Below are 13,110 nucleotides of genomic sequence, written 5' to 3' on the forward strand. Positions count from 1 at the left end.
GACCAGGACGACTGATCCGTGTAAAGGAAAGAATGAATGGGGCCATGTATCGTGAGATTTTGAGTGAAAACCTCCTTCCATCAGCAAGGTCTTTCAGCATGACAATGATCCCAAACACACCGCCCAGGCAATGAAGGAGTGGCTTCGAAAGAAGCATTTCAAGGTCCTGGAGTGGCCTAGCCAGTCTCCAGATCTCAACCCCATAGAAAATATTTGGAGGGAGTTGAAAGTCTGTGTTGCCCAGCAACAGTCCCAAAACATCACTGCTCTAGAGGAGATCTGCATGGAGGAATGGGCCAAAATACCAGCAACAGTGTGTGAAAACCTTGTGAAGACTTACAGAAAACATTTGACCTCTGTCATTGCCAACAAAGGGTATATAACAAAGTATTGACATAAACTTTTGTTATTGACCAAATACTTATTTTCCACCATAACTTGCAAATAAATTCATTAAAAATCCTGCAATGTGATTTTCTGGAATTTCTTTCCTAATTTTGTCTGTCATAGTTGAAGTGTACCTATGATGAAAAGTACAGGCCTCTCTCATCTTTTTAAGTGGGAGAACTTGCACAATTGGTGGCTGACTAAATACTTTTTTGCCCCACTGTATATGACTTCTAAGTCGTCCGACACAGGTGAATAACATTTAGAGATTTATGACGCCTATCCGTTTAGTGGGGTTATTGGTGCCTGCCAAGTGGGTGAATGTACTGCAACAAGTAAGAACACATAAACCATTGTAGTCTGACATACTGTATCTTTACATTTGTAGGTATGTAGGTATTCAAATGTTTTGAGAGAAGCTCCCTGCTCGCCTATCAGATGCAGTTAGTTAGCAGATAGCTAATGACATACATATAAAGTCATATAAGTTATTTTCCAGGGAATAGTGGACTGTCAACAATACATAGTGATGCGTGGGGGGGGGGGGGGGGCAGTCCTGTACAGCCACAGTGCAGTCCTTAAACATGTCAGGTGTGATTTGTGTGATGACATTAAAAGGTTTGGCTTGCTCAGACATGCTCCGGTTGCTCCCACCTTTGTTTAGAGTGGTTCCTGCAAAACAAACCAAGGACAACACCAATGCCTTAGTGTTGTCTGGTAGAGAAAAACAATATCCATACTGGCGTCTAAGTGTAGAATGCATGGCCAGTACACTGCTTCTCTGTACGTAGTAAGATATGATAGTAATGTTGGATCAGTAGGAAGGAGAGTTGTGTTTGTGGTCTGGGGGGACAAAACATGTTGTGCTCTGATATCCATATTAGCATCGGCTACAACTTGGAATGCAATGCCAATACACTGCATTCTATGTAGTATGCTATTGTATGGATATTGGCACAGCACCAAGCACTGTTTAAACACGGTATAAGCTTTGAATGTGCCTGGTTGATCGTGTATGATCAACATAATTCCTCTATAGAAAAGTAATACCTCTGTTTGTGGTTCTTTGTTGTCAATCAATCAGTCATTCAACCAATCAATGTCTTTCTTCTGCGGGTAAGAAGAAGAGACCCACTGGGCTCAGATGAAAACAAAAATATAAAATTCCCTTACGTTGATGACTTGTTGCCAAATCCAATCAGTTTACCATTCAACGTCATCACATATACTTTTTGGTCTGAAATGACGTGGAAACAACATTGATTTAACCAATTTGTTTGGCCCCAATGGGGAGCGCACTGTAGGATACTTTTCTGAAAGCAAACGATCTTGTCTGTAATGCTCTGTGTAAACAAATGAGTCATGTAAAGGTGTAAACCTCAACCCCCTATATCTCATCGAGTGCATCATAAGACCAAACAACAACTGCCAAGTATCTGTACAAAATATAAAATCACTGTCAGTCCTTTCAATCACTGTTGGTGGGCAGCATGTCGAATGTTACATTATGTCACTCTGCTCCCTCGAATATTACATAACAATCTATACTTAAATTATTAAACTTTTTTTTTTAAAACAATAAATGGAAACAAAACAGTGGAAATAAAGGATTTTTATCTAGATTTGCGGAGAGTCTATTTCTCAGGTAAATTATTTCCAAGAAGCAATACAGGGCCCTATACCGAAAGCATCTCAGAGTAGGATTGCGGATCAATTCATTTTTATCTAAAAAAGCTAAACTGATCCTAGATCAGCACTCCTACTCAGAGACACTTTGTGGATATGGGCCCAGGGCCCATATGTGTGCTGAGATAAGATCTGAATAGCAAAACTGATACGAATAACATTATATAAACAAGGGGGCAGCTGATACTAGATCAGCACTCTATTTTGTAATTTGTTTCATTTTATTGAATATTAAAACATACAAATCTACCTGCAGTGAAGCTGCTCAAGATTATATTACATTCAGTCATCTAACAGACCCATCTAGAGTGATCCACAGAAGCAACCATGGTCAACACTCTTACCTTAACTGTGCCGATTCCATAGTGGCACCAATCCCACTAATGACCGATCTTTGTCTCAAGACTCCATTTGAATCCCTGTTACCCTAGACATGATGTGCATTCCCTCTCTAGGGACTATCTGTTTCTTCAAGATAAGACTTGAGATACAGTTGAGTGCAGATGATTAGCATTGGCGATAGACATGAACTACCATCCGCTATGGTCTAAATAATGTAGCACGCTAAGTCCTGAAGGTTAAAAAGCTGGTTATGAGAATCCTAGGAGCCTATGAATTGTTAATATAACCTCCCCTGATCCTAATAGGTCAGAACTAACGGTGCTACGCTAATGTCATGCATGTGATTACCGGTAAACACAGAATGTGTGAGCCCTTGAGACATATTGCACTGAACTGTACAATGATAAACTGAGAACAGTGAATATTTAAGAAGAGTCACTAACTTCTTGTCCTACTCCGATTCTAAAACGTCATCTTTGAGGCCATATTGGAAGTGAGAGACAGTGTTTGTTTGGAACCATACTCTTGTGATAAGTAACCTTGCCTGAGACCTGAAGACTTACATTGGCTCCCTAAGCTAATACCTAGGCTTTAGCTCAGTGGGCTAACACAGTCTTGTTAACTCGGAGACTCGAGTTTGAACCACCTGAGTCTGTCACGTGGACTGTATATGTGCATCTCAAGAGTACCTTTAATAGCAGGCAGCGTCTGCAGCTTCCTATTGGTGCTGATGGGGAAGACAGACGCACTCAGCCTCCGCTCCCTCTTGACTGCTGAGTTTGAGCCAGGTTTCACCCTCATTAGCTGGGTGTTAGGCGGCTGCGCGCTCTTCTTATTGGAACCCTGTGGAAACAAGAGTCGCAAAGCGAGGGTTCCCGTTACTGGCCAGCAGTTTCCTGCCCAAGGAAGCCAGGGATCACAATTACCCAAATTGTTTCCACGGGGAGGAGTCAGTGATGATGTGGAGTTGTGGTTAAGGGTCATGTTCCTCTTCGAAATCAGATGTTTCCCTGTGAGGGAACCTGATCAGAGGTGCTGTCTGTGTGTCTGTGTCTGTGTGTGTGTGTGTGTGTATATACGGTCTCTGTTGACACAGGGTGTGTAATGGAGTCCCACAGAGACAGATAACTGATAGAGCTGTACAGGCAGTGATAGTGGCATCATGCTGTCTGTCTGTCTGTCTGTCTGCCGGTCTGTCTGTCTGCCGGTCTGTCTGTCTGCCGGTCTGTCTGTCTGCCGGTCTGTCTGTCTGCCGGTCTGTCTGTCTGCCGGTCTGTCTGTCTTCTCAAGGTTCAAAAGTTGTCTGGAAGTGTAAATTACGAATATGGACAGAGTTGTTCTCATCTCACCCTCTGCAATATCCTGGGCGTATTTTCCAGGTAGTGATAACCACAAAACACACCCCAGATAAAAATCAGGATTACTATGCAATAAATGCTATATGATACACAATAATTTTGTTTAACAGTGACAACTGTGTGTTATCAATATCGTATCACTTCATTGTGACTACAGATAAAAAGTAATAACAGTCAATAGGCTTGCTGCTACGATTCTCTTCTAATCAGTATTCATGTTCACACTGGTGTGGTAATTATACAGCACAAGAGCCTCTTGGTCAAGGGACTTAGCTCTGCTTCCTCATGCTGTTTCAGCAGATATACATATGTTTTAAGTCTAAATAAAATACTACAGTACCATACTGTAGGACCATACGGATAGACTGTAGACAGCCAGACGTGACTGTCTAGTTCTAGTCAGTACCTAACAGTCGATCAACTGACAGTGTATTAAAAAAACACTTACAATGCATAACACTAATATTGATTAGTAGGTTTTCTAAGAACTCTGCATGCCAGAGGAACCCTGTGGCTTTGTTCCAAATGGCACCTTTTCCCTTTTCTCTGACTTTTGGTCAGAGCCTTATATGCCCCCGTGCACTAGATAGGGAATAGGGTACCATTTTGGAAACACTGACAGTGTATTTATAGAGCCAGAAGTCTGGAGCTAGAAAGGCTCTAAAAATGTGAAAGAGGATTCATGACATCTCTCATTAGACCGGTTTGTTCTTTCCACTAACCCCAATTAACCCCAGATAAAGTCATATATTCCTTGGCTCATTGAGTACTTGTACAGCTTCCCGAAAAGACACCTTCCTTTGCCTATTTTAGAAGAATCCATGCAGTTTGTTTCACACATGAGTGTAAAAGTCAATTGATTTTCACATTGCTTGATAAGTACTTGATGGGTGTAGATAGAATATAACAGAACAGAACAAAGATGGGCCCAACTCTGTTTTCAAATCAAAAGGTTCATCAGTATCATTGTTCATCAGTACTTTCCAACTTTTTAAACATGTCTTTGAAGTATGGTGGCAAAACTAAGAAAATACAGGTTGGACTGCTTCCTACCTCATGGTCAGAGTTGGAATGTCCATTTTTGCATCCAGGTTTGCTTGATTTCACAGGCTTGGAAGATTCCTACATAAGACAGACAAACTGTGTGAGTAACAGTAGGCCCAGGTTAGATAGACAGATAGATCTAGCAAAAAAGTACTTGAATCAGTTAGAGAACACATTGCCCTTTATGGTTGTGAGGTCTGGGGTCCACTCACCAACCAAGAATTCACAAAATGGGACAAACACCAAATTGAGACTCTGCATGCAGAATTCTGCAAAAACAGTCTACAATGTAAAACACCAAATAATGCATGCAGAGCAGAATTAGGCCAATACCCACTAATTATCCAAATCCAGAAAATAGCCTTGCTATTGAGAGAGGCTGCTGTTGGTAGACCTGGCTCTCAAGAGAAGACAGGCTATGTGAACACTATCCAAAAAAATGAGGTGGAAACTGAGCTGCACTTCCTAACCTCCTGCCCAATGTATGACCATATTAGAGACACATATTTCCTTCAGATTACACAGTCCCACAAAGAATTTGAAAACAAATCCAATTTTGATAAACTCCCATATCTACTGGGTGAAATACCACAGTGTGCCATCAAAGTAGCAACATTTGTGACCTGTTGCCACAAGATAAGGGCAACCAGCAGTGGTGTAAAGTACTTAAGTAAAAATACTTTCAAGTACTTCTTAACTTGTTTTTGGGGGGGTATCTGTGCATTCCTAAAGAAAATAATGTATGTTTTACTCCATATATTTTCCCTGACATCCAAAAGTACTCGTTACATTTGAATGCTTAGCAGGACAGGAAAATGGTCAAATTCACACACTTATCAAGAGAGCAACTCTGGTCATCCCTACTGCATCTGATCAAAATACTTTTACTCAAGTAGTATGTCACTGGGGGACTTTCACTTGAGTCATTTTCTATCAAGCTATCTTTACTTTTACTCAAGTAATACTAAACTCAGCACTGTCAACTGTGTTTATTCTCAGCAAACTTAACATGTGTAAATATTTGTATGAACATAAGATTCAACAACTGAGACATAAACTGAACATATTCCACAGACATGTGTACCTGAACAAAGGGGGGGGTCAAAATCAAAAGTAACAGTCAGTATCTGGTGTGGCCACCAGCTGCATTAAGTACTGCAGTGCATCTCCTCCTCATGGACTGCACCAGATTTGCCAGTTCTTGCTGTGAGATGTTACCGCACCCTTCCACCAAGGCACCTGCAAGTTCCCGGACATTTCTGTGGGGAATGGCCCTAGCCCTCACCCTCCGACCCAACAGGTCCCAGATGTGCTCAACGGGATTGAGATCCAGGCTCTTCGTTGGCCATGGCAGAACACTGACATTCCTGTCTTGCCGGAAATCACGCACAGAACGAGCAGTATGGCTGGTGGCATTGTCATGCTGGAGGGTCATGTCAGGATGAGCCTACAGGAAGTGTACCACATGAGGGAGGATGTCTTCCCTGTAGCGCACAGCATTGATATTGCCTGCAATGACAACAAGTTAAGTCGGATGATGCTGTGACACACTGCCCCAGATCATGACGGACCCTCCACCTCCAAATCGATCCCAATCCAGAGTACAGGCTTTGGTGTAACGCTCATTCCTTCGACGATGAACACAAATCCGACCATCACCCCTGGTGAGACAAAACGGCGACTCGTCAGTGAAGAGCACTTTTGCCAGTCCTGTCTGGTCCAGTGACGGTGGGTTTGTGCCCATAGGCGACGTTGTTGCCGGTGATGTCTGGTGAGGACCTGCCTTACAACAGGCCTACAAGCCCTCAGTCCAGCCTCTCTCAGCCTATTGCGGACAGTCTGAGCACTGATGGAGGGATTGTGGGTTCCTGGTGTAACTCGGGCAGTTGTTGTTGCCATCCTGGTTCTGTCCCGCAGGTGTGATGTTCGGATGTACCGATCCTGTGCAGGTGTTATACATGGGCTGCCATTGTGAGGACGATCAGCTGTCCGTCCTGTCTCCCTGTAGCACTGTCTTAGGCGTCTCACAGTACGGACATTGCAATTTATTGCCCTGGCCACACCTGCAGTCCTCATGCCTCCTTGTGTAACCAATGTGAAATGGCTAGCTAGTTAGCGGTGTGCGCGCTAATAGCGTTTGTGGCGCGATGGGTAACAATGCTTGATGGGTGTCAGTTGTCGATGTGTGCAGAGGGTCCCTGGTCCGAGCCACATTGATGCTGGTTACTGGCTAGCTAGTTAGCGGTGTGCGCGCTAATAGTGTTTCACTCGGTGATGTCCCTAGCTCTGAGACCAGAAGTTGTTGTTCCCCTTGCTCTGTGGCTTTTGTGGCACGATGCTTCATGGGTGTCAGTTGTTGATGTGTGCAGAGGGTTCCTGGTTCGAGCCCGGGGAGGGGAGGAAGCTAAACTGTTACATTGATGCTGTTGACCCGGATCACTGGTTGCTGCGGAAAAGGAGGAGGTCAAAAGGGGGGTGAGTATAACCGATGTGAAATGTCTAGCTAGTTAGCGGTGGTGTGCGCTAATAGCGTTTCAATCGGGTGATGTCACTCGCTCTGAAACCTGAAGTAGTTGCTCCCCTTGCTCTGCGAGGGCCATGGGTTTTGTGGAGCGATGGGTAACGATGCTTTGTGGGAGGCAGTTGTTGATATGTGCAGAAGGTCCCTGGTTCAAGCCCAGGTAGGGGCAAGGAGAGGGACGGAAGCTATACTGTTACACTTGCAGCATACCTAAGACACGTTCACGCAGATGAGCAGGGACCCTGGGCATCTTTCTTTTGGTGTTTTTAAGAGTTATTAGAAAGGCCTCTTTAGTGTCCTACGTTTTCATAACTGACCTTAATTGCCTACTGTCTATAAGCTGTTAGTGTCTTAACGACCGTTCCACAGGTGCATGTTCATGAATTGTTTATGGTTCATTGAACAAGCATGGGAAATGCATGGGACAGTGTTTAAACCTTTTACAATAAATATCTGTGAAGTTATTTGGATTTTTAAGAATTATATTTGAAAGACAGGGTCCTGAAAAAGGGACCTTAATTTTTTTTTCTGAGTTAATTAGCTCCTTTTCCTCCACTGACAACCAGTGAAGAACACACCATTGTAAATACAACCCATATTTATGTATTTATTTTCCCTTTTGTACTTTAACTATTTCCACATCGTCACAACACTGCATATATTTAAATGTCTATACTGTTCATTTGTGATTGTTTATTTAACTTTAGTTTATCTATTTCACTTGCTTTGGCAATATGTTTCCCATGCTAATAAAGATCCCTTTGAATTTAATTGAATTGAGAGAGACTCATTCAATAACCAATTAGGCTATTTCACCTATGAATCCTAACAGTTTTGTTATTCAATAATATCTTTACATCTAGCCTACTCACCTTATATTTTTTCCCTTTATTCGGCATTTTTAGGCGAGGAGTCGGTGCCCCCCCGTCCTTCTGAAAACTCCGTTCGCTCCCTCAATGCCTCTGATCCCTCCGTGTGACAAAAGTAGCCCACACCTCTGTTTTCGTCCATGGAGGTTTGAGTCGTTGACTTCGGTCATGTGACTTTAAAATCCATCCACACAGCTCTCCACTTCATTTACCGTCACTGCCTATGGTTACTGCACTGTCATAATCCTTAACGACCGTGTGCCAACTCAATAGGGGTGTCAGACAGACTGTGATAGGCTATAATATCAAGCTAGTCCGTACTAAATTTGTAATATGTCATAAAACGACAGGGATTTCAGTTTATTCACATCAAAATATATTAATAGAAGGTAAGAGAAAGGACATTTGATTTAGTAGGTAGATAGAAGGTAAGAGAAAGGACATTTGATTTAGTAGGTGCCTAGATAAATATAAACCTGTCTAAAAGAGTTTAATTGAAATGTTTTCCGTGACTGACACATTCTTGAATAGCAATACCGCCCCCTAGTGGTACAATTAGCTTGTAAATGCTCTTTCTGAAACCGCATTTGTTCAAAGATTGTTTTATCACAGAGACATGAATTTTCGCGAAAATCTGATTGTTTCTTGTTCCAAATATACCACAAAGGTTAGGTAATACTGTAGTTTAGGTTACTATTAGTTCAGGCAGTAAAACAATATGAGTTTATCAGCCAACTCCCATTTCCCCCCCTTCAGACAAAAGTTGAGACCGGTCTGAATTGCATTGTGGGTAGCGTAGTAGTTTTATGGGACATTTCGACTTAAAGCTTCAAATTCGTCATCTGGTACTACAAATACCAGCATGCCCTGCATGAATACGTCTGAAGGGTAGCGAATGTACCTCCGCATTGACACGTTACCAGTTGATGTGGTTTCACCAGACGTTTCTTTGTTCAGTCTACGACCGACTGTTGGTCGTTATTTCGGAAAATGTCGGACGGTGGCGGGGGCGACGATAGCTCCGGCACCATGGAGGTGTCTACTGCCGTACAAACGGTTGCTGATGCCGCGGTGCTGCAGAAGCATATTCGTAAACTTGTCCCTCTGCTCCTGGAAGATGGCGGCGATGCTCCGGCCTCCTTGGAAACCGCCCTAGAAGAGAAGAGCTCCATAGAGCAAATGAGGAAGTTTCTTTCGGACCCCCAAATTCACACCATTCTGGTTGAGAGAAGCACACTCAAAGGTCAGTCTGATTAAACTAAGGTAGTTAGTTAACTAACTAGATAGTTCGTTTAAGAAATTGCTAGCTAATTGTTAAAAAAAAAAATTGCTAGCTAATAGACTGCACCTTCGTAGGCTACATCTTAACGTTATCTAACCAGTCAAATGAAATGTACTCATGCTGCTGCAGCATCCGTCAGAGGATTCCTCTCACCCAAACATTTACTGGCGGTTTACGTAGCTAAGTTAAAATGTCAGAGGTACAATCTTATAGAAAATACAAGGCAGTCTTGACTGCCAAAAGCAGATAACGCTAACAGTGGATGCGCGGTTCAATGAACGGCTCCGTTGTTCTATAGTTTTGCCCTCAGCTATAGGATCATGTGAAAATCAGGCTCCTGTTAGTCCTAGACCACTGTGCCAGATAGAAATGCCATTTCAGTCACACACGCACGTCTATATTCCTTTTATCATCTAGGCGTGGCACACTTAACTAAGGAAATTAGATAGTTATCTGTGCTGATCATATAGTTATCTGGCTACAGTGATGAGGAGTAGAAATGTCTCCATTCGAGTAATGGACTTTGATTGTTTTCTGTAGGCTTGGTTGGGATGCACAGACAGAAAGTGAATATTTGTATGAATGCTGCAATGCAGATTTTTATCTCTAGCAGCAGTGAGTGACCTCACATTGCAGGGAGGGGAGCACAAAAGATTTGAGTCATCTCTGAAAGCAGTGTCATGCGCTCAGTAGGGTTGGGCGATTTTACGAATGTATCATCTATCGACTAGGTTTGACAGCCATCGTCGATAGATGACGCATTCGTAAAATTGCCTATCGACTAGGTTTGACAGCCATCGGCGATAGACAATTTTACGAAGGCGTCATCTATCGACTACGTTTGACAGCCATCGTCGATGGTGAAAACATCGCGATGTCATCAACATATTTGAACTTGACTGCACCTCCGAAGTCTGGCAGAGCACCACATGTGTGTTTTAGTTAGACTATTAACATAATGCAAGAGAACCGTGACTTAACTAGTTAAATAAAAATATTGTAATGAGAGCGGAGAGATGTCAGCGCCTGACATCCCCCTCCCCCCATGTCGGATGATCATGGGCCTTTTCAATTTAGTTGTCTTGGTTATTGTTTTACAATCTTAATTTCTCAATCGCCATTCGATTTGAATATGACTTGTTGGCCTAGGCATAGCCAACTCTTTCATGATCAACCATCAAATGAATATATTTGCCTAACGTATTTCCATTTCAGTTGTTTGCCAATAGCCACCTAAATAAGTAACAATAGTAGTAATGAGAGGGGGAACAAACAATTGCAATATGGACTAATCAAATTGGAAGTTTAAACAAACTTTATATGTTTCTGCTTTACTTGACCAGAGTGTATGCAAAATCAATTGTGCAGTCAGAAAATTCCAAACCAAACGGCAAATAATAGGCTATAGGCCTACGTGTACCCTTAGTCCATATAGACCTCATCAGAAGGAATTTGCCTCGACCACGCCAACATATTGGGGGGGATATTCTTTCCCATTGACCCCAATTGTCAACATTTTTGTTTTGTAATGTTTTTTTTTTTTTTTTTTGTTATACAGAAATTGCAAAGCATGCCGAAAATCTGCTGTGTTCAATGTACATGTAACCAGGTATTTAAAAAATCTGCCTACAGTTCACAATGCTCCCATGTAAGGAAAAAGACCTTGCGAGAAGAACCCTGTGCTGTGGCTTCAGGTTATTAAGTGTGGGAGATGTGAGGACCCGGCGTCCAAGTAGGCTTAACGTAGCTATGTGTATGGAAAACATTTCACCCCCGGTAACAGGCTGACAACACTGCTCGTGTCGCGTGCGCTGCAAAAATAAATTCAGAAATCTATGTTATTCTATTATTGCACCCACACTGCTCGCGCGTGCCAACGAGCATCTGCTTTGCCAAGGGCTAAAAATAGAAATCAGTTATATTTCTGATGCAGATTGCGCTGCAAGTCCTGCCTATCCCATCTACTCATTGGTTAATAAAAGCAGGTACCCACGTGCCATTTCCTCATTGGTTATACCCACGTGGGTGACTGAAAGACGAATGAGGTCAGCGGCGATAATGCACCTAATTTATGAAAGTTGCCAATCCCAATATAAAGTCAAGAGAAGAAAAGGCCTGGAAGGAAGAGATGACAAGGAACAATTTGGTTGACCATTTTAAGTGTGGATTAATTGGAGGAGTAGAGGACCTTGTGCATTTCAGGTAAAATAACAGCTCAATGTTTATATCCCAGGACAAATTCTTGTTTTTCTCTCCTCAGAGGATGTTGGGGATGAAGGAGAGGAAGAGAAGGAGTGCATCTCTTACAACATCAACATTGACATCCACTATGGGCTTAAGTCCAACAGGCAAGAACTTTTATGATACAGGAAGTAAATGACAGTATCAGGGAGAATTTAAGCAACAACTGAGTGTGAAGCAAGAACCTAATCTCCCCCCTCCCAGTTGTTGGGAAGGTATCATATTGTAGGAGAGTGAAGCGTGCACTCTGAGTGCGTTGTCTTGCAGTCTGCAATATCTTTGGTTCACCCAGCCGCTCGTGGCAATGTCATGTCTCTGAGTCTGTTTTAAGCCCTGAGTCATCCTTGACCACAAGATCATCAAGTGATATCCATTTTAAGATTGTGATGGCATATGATTTCCATTTTAAGACGGGCCTAGGGATAGTTAGACTGATTATTTTACCAGTTAGATAGGCCTGCCCTACATGTTACCTTTCTGTATCAAACTGTGGTGAAACAGTTCCTAACATTGCATAATACTACATCAACTAGCCTATATCCCTGTTTATTCATATGTGGATTATGACATTTTACAACTTTGTTTTTCAGCCTGGCTTTCATCAAGAGGACTGGAGTGATTGATGCTGACAAGCCCATATCGACCCAGGTGCGCGTGTTGACTCTGAGTGAGGATTCTCCCTACGAGACCCTGCACTCTTTCATCAGCAATGCTGTTGCTCCCTTCTTCAAGTCCTACATCCGTGAATCTGGCAAGGCAGACAGGTAAACCAGGAATTAAGTGGACTATCATGATAGATTTGTAAAACTGTACTTTGCTTTCATATTTTGCGCATCTCGTTTATACCCAGTGGGTTAATAATGGCTCCATTTTGTCCTGGTCCAGGGATGGCGACAAGATGGCTCCCTCTGTGGAGAAGAAGATTGCAGAGCTGGAGATGGGCCTGCTTCACCTGCAGCAGAACATCGAAATCCCAGAGATCAGCCTTATCATCCACCCCATCATCCTCAACATCGCCAAGGCGTGCTACGAACGTGGTGAGAAGCCCAAGGTCACTGACTTTGGCGACAAGGTGGAGGACCCCACCTTCCTCAACCAGCTGCAGTCGGGGGTCAACCGTTGGATCCGGGAAATCCAGAAGGTGAGGGTAGAAACAATGACTTGTCTGAGAAATTGGATGCCAGGTAGTGTTCAGTAGCAGGCCATCCAAGCAAAACATTTTACAAAGAAAAATAAAGTTTATATTGAACAAGTTAAGTTAGTACCTCCCCCGCTTCACTCCATTTTGAACTGCTTGCCACCGACTGAACATGACCATGGCTTGCTGGTTGCATTTGGCATCTCTTACTGTGGTTTTTGTGTTCTCCGGCTAGTCTGAAT

The 13,110-nt window shown here is 42.8% G+C and overlaps 2 protein-coding genes across 4 annotated transcripts in view; one reads left to right on the plus strand and one right to left on the minus strand.

Moving 5' to 3' along the window:
• ppp2r5ca (protein phosphatase 2, regulatory subunit B', gamma a) overlaps window positions 1–8,423 on the minus strand; it is a 55,624-nt gene extending 47,201 nt beyond the window's left edge. The window contains exons 1-3 of one of the 2 annotated variants that reach the window (XM_020488353.2): window positions 8,211–8,423; window positions 4,827–4,895; window positions 3,105–3,258 (exon numbers count right to left, since the gene is read on the minus strand). In XM_020488353.2, the coding sequence (XP_020343942.1) occupies window positions 3,105–3,258; window positions 4,827–4,895; window positions 8,211–8,237 (250 nt within the window). In that variant the 5' untranslated portion in view covers window positions 8,238–8,423. The remainder of the gene's footprint in view (window positions 1–3,104; window positions 3,259–4,826; window positions 4,896–8,210) is intronic. The other variant, XM_020488354.2, reaches the window with a different exon arrangement.
• Window positions 8,424–9,082: 659 nt separating this feature from the next.
• dync1h1 (dynein, cytoplasmic 1, heavy chain 1) overlaps window positions 9,083–13,110 on the plus strand; it is a 45,696-nt gene continuing 41,668 nt past the window's right edge. For both annotated transcript variants that reach the window (XM_020488358.2, XM_031829212.1), the window contains exons 1-4: window positions 9,083–9,450; window positions 11,750–11,837; window positions 12,321–12,494; window positions 12,616–12,871. In XM_020488358.2, coding sequence (XP_020343947.2) covers window positions 9,198–9,450; window positions 11,750–11,837; window positions 12,321–12,494; window positions 12,616–12,871 — 771 coding nt within the window. In that variant the 5' untranslated portion in view covers window positions 9,083–9,197. The remainder of the gene's footprint in view (window positions 9,451–11,749; window positions 11,838–12,320; window positions 12,495–12,615; window positions 12,872–13,110) is intronic.

Source organism: Oncorhynchus kisutch, linkage group LG7 (genome assembly GCF_002021735.2).
Source record: "Oncorhynchus kisutch isolate 150728-3 linkage group LG7, Okis_V2, whole genome shotgun sequence".
NCBI lineage: Eukaryota > Metazoa > Chordata > Actinopteri > Salmoniformes > Salmonidae > Oncorhynchus > Oncorhynchus kisutch.